Source organism: Diorhabda carinulata, chromosome 7 (assembly GCF_026250575.1).
Source record: "Diorhabda carinulata isolate Delta chromosome 7, icDioCari1.1, whole genome shotgun sequence".
Lineage (NCBI taxonomy): Eukaryota > Metazoa > Arthropoda > Insecta > Coleoptera > Chrysomelidae > Diorhabda > Diorhabda carinulata.
The window spans coordinates 5,929,808-5,940,852 of NC_079466.1; the positions used below are offsets into that span (position 1 = coordinate 5,929,808).

The following is an 11,045-nucleotide window of genomic DNA, read 5'->3' on the forward strand; positions in this document are numbered from 1 at the left end:
AATTTTGTCATGATGTAACAATGGCATTGATGTAGAAATTTATATTGACCAAAAAAATATAGTCAAATTGTAAAATATAAAGTTATCAAAAAATATTGTATTGTGGGCGAAACTCCATATCTTTATTGATAATACACAAATAAAGTATAAAATAAGAGTTAACATGTTATAAAATTATTTTGGATAAATTAACTGTACAACTTAAATAAGAAAAAGGCATTGACACAATTTATTACATTATCTTAAATTACAGACTTAGAATTTGAAATATTTTCATTATCAGATGAATCATAGTTGCATTCGTATAAGCATGAATTACTCCAGTTTTCTTTTTTTATCTTGATGTTTTTTATAAGTTCACTATTCTTAGAGGTTGTTACATTTGGCTCCCTTTTTATTGGCTTTATTTCACTTTTTACTTGGGGTTTACATATATATTCGTCGTCACTAGAATCATCTAAACGAGTTTTATACATAATACAATTACGACTTGGTCTTGTAAATCTTGAACATGTTGGAACATCTAAATCCGATGGAGATTCTCGTCTTGGATTAGTTCTAAGGTCTACAGCTTCCGAGTATTTCGAACAACTTGGTAAATCTTTATTTTCGCTACTGCTATTTATGTCTTCAAATTCTTTGGTTGCAATTGGACTACTTTTCGGAAATGTTTTAGGGCCACAAGATTTTCTTTTACTTCTTTTTCCGTTTATTAGATCAGCAAGAGGAATATCAGAATCGGAAGTATAATTTCTTTCTTTCTCACTTTCAGAACTTGAGGGAAGTCGCTTTTTTAGTTTCGTCACCTTTTTCTTCCGTCTATATCTGAAAAAATTTGAAAAATTTTTTTTCAAATTATAATACATATCAGGTATACTCGTATATTTTCAATTGGTCTAAAATTCTTCACATGCTGACAACATTCGAGCAAAGATAAAATATTTTTTAGATTGGAGCTTTGGATACAGATATAGTTATATAGATCCAGTATGTTTGTAAATAGTGGAATTATTTTAAGGCATATTTAAATACAGAAATGCAAACAGAAAAAGGAATAGTAGTAACCCGAACCACTGAACAAATTATCTCTTCAAGATATTTTGGTGGAAATAGGTTGATAAATGTTTGTTACATTCAATGGAGATCCATTTGCTCACCCATTTTGAAATAAAAAAATTTATTATCACAATGTCACATTCTAACCTATTATGTATAGACTAGAAGTCTGAACCTGTTGAATCGTTCCTTCAGAACAAGCGGGAGTTCCAGAGATTCACATCTTAGTTATTAAAATAGATCACGTTGTTGAGTAACGCGTAGTGATTAAGTACTTGAGTTAAAAGTGTACGTAAATTCACGAAGTTCATATAACATAGTAAAAAGATGACGTCGTGAGTTTAAATGTATTAGAGAGTCGCATACAGACGAACATGCAGGTAGAGCACCCACAAACACTACCACATACGATAATGTTGCAAGATCGACGTGTGACTATTAGACAAATAGTTGGAGATAGTGGTCTCTTATGTGGTACATCTTATTGCCGAACTGAGCATGAAAAGATTGTCTGCACGACGGGTATTACGAATATTAACAGATGCACAAGAACAAATTCGAAAAAACATTTTTAGTCATATTCCAACGCTGTATAGTCAAGACAGTAAATTTTCTTGAAATCCAACAACGAATGAGTCATTTATCCATTACTATAATGAAAAGACCAAAATGGATGGTAAGGTGTGGGATATTGATGGTTCACTACTGATGAAAAAATTTAAGATGCTATATTTAGCAGGGAAGATCATGCAAATAAAATCCACAATTTCAGGTGCTTATTATGACAGTTTAGTTCAAAATTAAGTGTGTTTATAACAGAAAATTACCGGGGCAGTTGCGCAAAGGTGTTCTCTTACATTAGGATAACGTCATAGTGACAGGTTCACCATTGCAACATACACAAAAACTTTTTGCAAAACATAAAGAACATTTGGCTTGGTACTCAATTTAATGATGAAGTTATATTATGTAGAAAATCAGTAGTTTGTAGAGATTGAATAATCTTTCTCCCGGAGCACGTTAGAAATGCTGGAACATGGATGGGAAAAATACTAAATTTAAAAATAAAAATTGAGACTTTGCCAATTTTTTGTTATATGTAGGTCAGGGGTGTAGTAAAGAGATCAGCCCTATGTATTGAAAATAGCTAATACTTACATAAAATAACCATATAAAGTAAAATATAGTCACAACTACAAATATAATTTCAAATCTGGGTAAGTTTATGAGGAATATCAGCTGGAAGGCCACTGATATATGAAGCTTATATCCTCATTTAAATGCATTTAAGAAATAATTCCAGCATTGGACTAAATAATAATATAATTCAATTATATCCTACCTTTCACTAGCTTTCCAGGAACTATCACTGGAACTCGATGAACTGGTAGATCTAGACCGAACTCTGCGAGGCCTTTTTCTATACCTGAAAATTGTGATTTAATACAATTTATTTCTAATTCAACTAGTGAGGAAAACTAGATTATTTCACTACTTAATGTTTCATTAATTTGAACAAATTATTTTCTTGGAATTTACTATTTCCTTCAAAGAGCTATTGCTAATTAACCATTACACTATATGATGCGTGTCTCAATAATCAAGTTATTGTGCACAGGTGAATAGAACTCACTTGATTTCTCTTACTAATACTAAATTTTTAAAAGAATTATTAAGTGTGAGTCTTCGGTCAGAAATTTTTATATTCCAATAAGTTACTGGAAGCTATAAGGAATCTTTTAAACTATTGTTACATCTTACAAATGAAATACACACCAAATGCCGATGTCCTTTGAGAAGCACTTTGGCTTGAACAATTTAATGTCACTATGTATTTGTATGCTAGACAGTTTCTTACTGCTCCATCAGTTGTATTCCCGATCGTCCATGATGCCTATAGTGTTGAGATGGCGTCTTAGATGACAATGTTCAATTAAAAGACCAGTCTCTAGTTGAATTCCGCGCTTGTAACAGCTGTTTGGTAAAACTAGCAGAAGGCTCACCTATGTGTGCCTTAGCTTGTCACATACCACGTGTTTCCCTCCATCTCCGAGGAGTCTGTTTTGCAAGCAGACTACTGAGGAATATAATAATAGCAAAACTTTTGAATACACCAAGAATGGGTTCTTTCTCTTTCTCTCTTTGTTGTTACCTGAGTGACTAGGCACCTAAACAAGCTGGACCTTGCAACCATCACTCACTAGATTTTGAGGACTTTCCTGCACAACAGCACTAGCCTAAAGCACACCCTTTCGGCTGTTATGGCTTGTATGGCAGTTCTACTCTCTGAACACGTTGAGATTACTGCGTTTCTATGACGTTGATTGAGTATTGCCTGTCCACATACCATCACAGGGAATACTTATGCTTGGAACACAGTGGCATATTCCCCAAACAGGAAAGGATCGCTTATTTTGGCGTCTCTGTGCATTGAGTGGCTCCATTATTTAATATTGCGTGTTTAGAGATTCCACTCACTGTCTTTTGTAAGTGATGTGTGCAAAAAATGTTATTGAACTATTTATACAAGACTGTTAAAAAGATTGTGGTAGCTTTTGAAAAGTAGGACTCATATTCCTAGTTTTTGAGTAATTATTCACATTATAAGCAAAAAATACTCCAGAAATGACTTTTTCACATAAAACCAAGATGCTATTTGTTGCATCTTATTTAAAAGCTGGCAGAATAAGAGCCAAAGAGATTTATTTATCCTAAACATATGTAAGACATTTGCTTGTTTCCTTTTCCTTATCCATTAAGATGATATAAATTAACATATATATGTTGACCCAAAACAGTTTCAAATGCTGATGATGGTACATTTTGCAAACATAGATTGAAATAAATATGTAAGGCTGACCCAATAACCTAGACAGGCACAATTATACATATATACAGATGTGATAACAAAAGTAATAAAGCAAAGATAGAAGCTTTCTGGTGTTTTCTTTCCCCATCGGTAGCCCACTCTTGAATACCACAAAATAATCAACAGCTTTTGAGTTGTTTCTTGACCAAATTATTATATCAGTCTAAAGTATTTCGTACTATGCCATTTTTTGTCAGCAGAAATATTCTTTTATTAAAACATAATAGTTTGTTCCAGGTACATTGTATTTATCCTTAGCAGTTTCATTGTTCATCAAATATTTGCTTTTTATGATTAATTTTTTGTAGTATTTTTGACATAATTGGAAATTGGATAGCTAGAACTTGATTTCAAAAGCTTCATGTTGCGACTAACTTGTCCCCCATGTAGTAGTCCCAAAATAGTATTATAATAGTGGTCATCTCAATAGTAAACTTTAATAATTATAAACTTTGAGGTGTTGACGTTTGAAAATGACTAATAAATATTATTTACAATCTCTATAGGCTTCAACAAAAAGATTTTCAAAGAAAATTTTTGATCATTTGTCACAAGAAAAATAATTACCTTTTTTCTCTTGCTTCTTCCCTTGATCTTCTCTTGTGTTTGAGGCGTAATTTGGGAGGTAATACTGGAGTCCTGCACTCTCTTTCCCTCGATGGTGGCTCAGGGCTGTTATCTGGTATATGTATAAGTTCTGGTGGAGGAGGATCTTCTTGAGAAATTAAAATTGGTTCATCAGAATCTGTATTCACAAGATCAATTATAACTGGTTCCTGTGGATTTGAGCTACCCACTATAATTACATCACTATCATGTCCACTGTCAGAAATCTCCTCTGCAAAAAATGAATTTCCAATTATTTATTCAATAAACAAAAAAAGCACTTTCAAAACAAAAAAAGGCAACTAAATAAGTTGGATAGGGACAAAGAAAAAGTAGATCAACTATAAAAGGCTACAAGTTTATCGATTTTATGGCAAATTTGTGGAGAGTTGCCACTGATTTCTATTGTAAAATTTGAGTCTATATGAAGTATATAATAGTTATATACTATAGAACCTAGAACAAATTCTTCACAAGCAAATGAAAGGAATGTAAGGATGTGATGCAGTAAGTATTGTTGAAAACTTCAGATTTTATATGTATGTTTTATGTTCACTTTGCAATCAACACATATAATATATGCCAAAATACAAAACTATATTAGAAATTCACTTACCCTGAGGTGTTATTATATATGGAGTTGGTGGTCTTTCAGTATATATCACTTGTCGGTCATAACCAATCATATCAAATGGGGACCTCATAAAATTGTAAAATTCATGTATAAAATGATCAGTTTTATTATCCAAGTATTCATAAAGTAAATTACGGAATGTTCTGCTACAAATGTGATAACGAAGTAAATGATCCAATATTACATCTACAAGTCTCATAACCAATTGAGTGTTTTCATAAAGCAGTGCATTCAATTCCCTATTCAACCAGGGAACAAGTCTTGTGCGAGCTCCAGGACAATCACTACAAATAAAAATCAACATATAATTAAGCATTATTATGTTGATGCAACATTTGGGTAGCCATTAAAAAGAAACTTCAAACTGATCTGAGGTATTTATAAATGAGAGTGGAATATTCAAAATTAGCACCAGAAGATACAAATCAAATATATTAGTTAACATAACTGCTGCAAAATCTGGTAAATATGAAGGGTATGGGAAGCAATTAGATTAGTTAACCATTGAATATCATAATTATTTTAACCAATTTGTGGATTAGACATGGATGTAATAAAATGACTATGTTTAACTTAAGACTTTTTTTATTTGTATTATGCAAACAGTCCATGCAGAAATAATGCTATAACCAAATTTCTGAGCCTCTTCTAAATATATTATGCCACGACCTTGCCTACTGATTGTTGTCACAAATGCTTTGGTTGGCTTTCATCGTCTTCCCTCCAACTGAAAACTTTGCCAAATGCATTTTACAACATTCAGAAAGGCTCATAATGATCTCAAAAGGATTTAGCAATAAAAAAACTTGTTTATATAAGTAAAAGTAAACCTAAATGTGAAAAAAAGTTAGGTAATGTAAACAAAAAATTTTTGGAAAAATTATTGAAAATATTACATACAATTTCCTTAAATATCTTAATTATATATGTGAAATATATTTTAATTCCATAATTCAAAATATAATTTATTTTATGGTTCTTTTAGATATTGAGTTATTTCTATCTATTCAAAATACATAATTTGAAAAGCTGTAATAGAACAGATATTCAGATTTTTTTTGCTAAAGAATTCAAATAGTACTGTTGTAAAATTTTACATAATCGAACTTTTAAAGTTCACAAATGAGACAAATACAAGAATACAACCTTATCATTCTTATGTACTCACCTATAAAATGATGGAGATACATCTCTATAGCGACCAGTAACATCAGGAGGTGCAATTACCCATAGATTTCGTATGTAAATAGACCTACGAAAACTAGTTGTTGTCGCAGTCTCACGACGTCTTCTGTGAGTTATATTTCTGAAAAATTTAAATTGGTGTGGCAATATAGAATCTGAATAAATGAAACAAAACAAAATTTGTAACCCAAGAACTCTGAACAGGGTGATCTGTTTCATGAATAATAAAATAACTAATGTTATATAGGAAAAATTCACAGAAAAAAAATTATACCAAAACATTATTATTCAAATAAATTTGGTTAAAAACCCCGCCATTTTTCACATTTCACATACAAAAAGATTCAACTGCTGATATTTCTTTAGTGAAACTGGGAAAAACAGTATTCTCAGACAGTATCGATAAACTCAAATATACTAAATGAGTGAGCAATTTTGATGAAGAGTTTTAATTTTCTTTATTTATGTTATTAATCTATTAAGTCTAGTTAGGAAGTTGATGAGACTAAAAAATGGCAAAAGCAAGATTATTTATGCTTGTGAAACATTGGTTCAAAAAACACTGATAACAATAAACATTTTAGATAGGTAATAACTGAGGTGATTGGGGTATTCTGAACATTTAGAAAAAGAAAGAGTTCCAAAGATGGTACCATACAGAAAAGCCCAAAAAAGCTTTGAAAAACTGAACAACTATAAATGGAAGCTAATTATGTAATAAACTAAGATTTTTACCTTGAAGTGGGATATCCACTAGTACTAACTGAAATTTGTGGATGTGTCAATAACATCTGCTGGATAGCATGTTCTCCATGAGTATCTACAGTAAAAGTGGTTCTGAAAATAAAATAACCCCATTACACTCTATTCTTCAAATCGTTTAAGGAGCCTAGATCATAGTAAAGCCCAAGTTAAGCTACCACTTTATGATACACTTTCATTATGTATAAAAAATATAAGGATTATTAATTTCTTCAAAATAATCTATAACAATCTATTTGGCCGCTTATATTTTTGACAAATATCTTTCTCATCTTTTTAATTATTATGCCTGTGTAGTCACTTCTGTTCTATAACCACTTTGAAAAAATAAGTTTGTCAATTCCCCACAACTTAGTTAATAAATGCCACATTTCCACAAAATATTAGTAATGTATTTGATTTGGAATGAGGCATATCCCTTTCTGGGTATTTCACTGCTCATTTAAAAACAACTTAGTTGACCAGGCTCGTCACTTAATTTGGTCTCGTAGAAATTATGAATATTTTGGGGAGAAACGCCTTTTAGTGACTTCTCCAATTTATCATCAAATACTTTTCTGCATAAAGCAAAACAAATCAAACTTTTATTTTCGGCTTTTCTAAAACATATTAGATTTTTGTATCTTTAAACCCATTTTAAAACTATTTGTTTAGTTATTAAAGATAATAATTGATTGTTATAATTATTTATGAGGATCACAACTAGTTTACCTGAAATGAAAATGATGTCTAGTAGATTGTGGCGGTTGCCCAATTGGAAGAAATAGGTATTCTTCATTATCTATAATGTGAACTTCTTCAGGTGGTCTTATCTCAACAACATGTTCATCATATTCTTCATGACTTTTAAAATTATGTATGATTCTTGTGAAAGGTTGTTTACATAATGGACACTCAGGTTTGATCTAAAATAGTGAAAAAGCATGTCAAAAAATACCACATCAAATTTTTCAAGGTTGCAAGAAAACACTATTATATTTTTTTTCTCTAACATTAATTTTTCAATAAATACCATGAAAATTGTATTTTAGCATATAATATAAAAGTTATATTGTAGAGCAAGGTTTAGTTACATTATTATAAACAATTTAAGCTTCCTTTGTACTTCTGAGGATTAGAGTAATAAACTATATTTTATAAAATTACAACTAGTGATCATTGCCGTTATGGGCTACTCACTCTTATTTCAACAAGGATAGGAAGATAATTGAAAAAGCTAGAATTATTTTATCATGCAATTTAGCAAAAAGAATTTGGAGATAGTCTGTAATTTGAAAAAAATTCAATAGTACAAATACAATTTTTTTAAATGTTTGGCCCATATTAGTATTTCTAATCGCGATTTTTTACATACAATAATAAACTATACTGGTATCCCAAATTTAGACATACAGCTCTACTGATCAAATTGGAACATTCTAATTACATTATTATTATATATTAATTGATAAGTGATCGGATAAAAAAAAATAGTATTGAACTGTCAACTGCTTTTTTGCCAAGCACATGCTTGTCTCCAAACAGAAATTTATGGTAAAATTACTTCCTAAAGACTTTACACCTCTTCGCATTCAAGACATTAAGGGTACCATTTACATTTCATAGAGGATTGAAGCACAAGTCATACAAATATTCATTTAATGTTCGGCTCAAAATTGAAAATGCCTGTTTTTTTATTTATCAAATCATTTACAGGAAGGAAGATATTGACACAGCCCTATATTATTAAACAATTAGCAGAAAATATAATGGTACCAATATGACAATTAAAAACTTACATGATTAACCTAAAAAAAAAAAAACTTGGCATATGGAGAATCCGAAAGAATTAAGGAATTGATAATGACAAAAAGTTACTATTATCAAAAGTATGAGTGAAGAAACTCTAATCCTAGTTAAATTGGTATTAATAGGACTTTTATTCGCTTAACTGACCAAAAAGTGCAGTAAAGTGGAATACATGACCCCCAGCTTTTAATTTAATTGATGGATGGAATAACTTGTTTAACTATAGGAAAATATGGAAGTACATTCATAGGATTTTATCATATTTTATGTAAATAAACTTGTATACTGACAACCTAACACTAATAGAGAGACTAAAGATGAATAGAAACTAAAATTGAAATATAGTCAGTTTGAAATTAACAAAAAAAAATCTGAGAAGTGTATGGGCAACTGAAACAAAAATGAAAAATACAGAAAATTAACCACATACAATGTCTACCTAGATACAATTATGTAAAAGTAAAAAGGAAAAGTAAACCAAATTGCATATGAAGTTGGGTAAAAACTGAGGTGATTGGGGTATTCTGAACATTTAGAAAAAGAAACAGTTCCAAAGATGGTACTAAATAGAAAAACTCAAGAAAAAGCTTTGAAAAACTGAACAACCATAAAAGTAAACCTAATTGTATATGAAGTTAATTATATAAGAGATAAGTTACATATACGAAACAAAAATATGAAAAACATTACTAAAATTTGTGAAATTTCTTCAATTTTTTCTTACTTCCCTAACCTTTCTCTAACCTCTAACCGTAAAAATATATATTTCTTGATAATTCATCTTGACTTTAGGTCTCTTTTGATAGAAAATTAGTTTCAAAAAACAGGTAAAAATTGACATTTCAGCCTATTTTGGTCTTTTTCAAAATTTGACTTGATTTTTTTACCTATTTTTTTGTAACTAACTTTTTATCAAAAGACACCTATGGAAAAAAACTTCATAAGAAACGCAGAAGCAATGAATGTTGATTGAACAAAAATAATTGGCAAAAAAGGGCTCGTGCAGAAGGGGTCAAAAGCAATGGGGACTATTCCCAAATTACACATGTTACTTACATTTGCATGTCAATATTATTTTCATGTAGGAGTATCATTGCACATCAATTTTGTTTAAAACAATTATACAAAAAAATATAAATAATAGTCAATATATATTAAAGTTGTTGACTATTATCATTTGTGTTCATGAAACTACTTACCATTAACATACTTTTTTAATTAATATTTTGTAGAAATTTCAGCGATGATAAATAAACATTTGCACTAGTATAAAAATAGTTATATTAAATATTTATTTAATTTTGGAACTTACTTTTGACCACTCCAAGAGACACTTAAAGCAAAACTGGTGCATACATGAATCAGAAAAGCATTTATTTGAAAATGCTCCCAAGCAAATTGCACAATTTGGTGGTGGACTTGATGAACTGTAATATTTCACATTGACTTGACTCTCCGCCATTATTTTTTATTAAACTGGTTAATTCCAAAAAATATTGATTCCGAAAAACGATCCAGAATCTACATTTGTCATAACCGTATGACCTTGTTGATACTCAACCAATAAATGAAAGATTAAAGAAAGAAAATCAACTAGCTAGTGACAAGTTTCACAAATATTCACAGAATGAAATTATAATGTAGAAATTATCAAAACTAAATAATTGTAAAATAACATTAATTCAGAAAATGCATCCGCCATGACACACTCTTTTCAAAACAGAACAGTAACACAAACGCGTAAAACAATAAATGATAAAAAAGTGAACTAATGTATATAGTGAACATGAACCATAGATCAACCACATCCTACATGAACAGCCTGGAATATCTCTATGTTGCCATATACATCTCTCTTTTTCTGACGTTCATTTGAACAATTCCGAAAGATCGGTTCGTTTAGGTAAATTTACCTACTTACATAGATAAAAAAATTTAAATAAACGACTTAAGTTCATTTCTACAATATGTATATACGCTTCTAGATTAAATAATTTCAACGATTACGCTCAATTATATCAATGCTGGCGAAACGTACATCGGGTATAATAGTAGTTAGAGTGTGTATGTGATTTCATCATTAGCGTTTCTAGAACTTTCTGGTTACCCTTCCAAACACTAGAATTAGTTCATAGATAAACCGAC

At 30.3% G+C, this 11,045-nt stretch overlaps 1 protein-coding gene across 1 annotated transcript; it reads right to left on the reverse strand.

The window, feature by feature from the left end:
• Positions 1-213: 213 nt before the first annotated feature.
• LOC130896805 (E3 ubiquitin-protein ligase Topors-like) lies at positions 214-10,740 on the reverse strand. The gene is made up of 8 exons (XM_057805122.1): positions 10,213-10,740; positions 7,824-8,017; positions 7,086-7,187; positions 6,334-6,471; positions 5,148-5,449; positions 4,493-4,763; positions 2,399-2,482; positions 214-825 (listed from the first exon to the last, which is right to left on the reverse strand). Exons 1-8 carry the CDS (start codon positions 10,360-10,362, stop codon positions 243-245), a joined length of 1,824 nt encoding a protein of 607 aa, XP_057661105.1. The 5' UTR covers positions 10,363-10,740; the 3' UTR covers positions 214-242.
• Between the last annotated feature and the right edge of the window lie 305 nt (positions 10,741-11,045).

Bases quoted from the DNA above. Each gene is read 5' to 3' on its own strand.
- LOC130896805 (XM_057805122.1), bottom strand. From the start codon at position 10,362: ATGGCGGAGAGTCAAGTCAATGTGAAATATTACAGTTCATCAAGTCCA. The intron at 8,018-10,212 runs GTAAGTTCCAAA...TCACTATTTTAG, and splicing joins GTCTCTTGGAGTGGTCAAAA to ATCAAACCTGAGTGTCCATT. The intron at 7,188-7,823 runs GTAAACTAGTTG...TTTTATTTTCAG, and splicing joins AGACATCATTTTCATTTCAG to AACCACTTTTACTGTAGATA.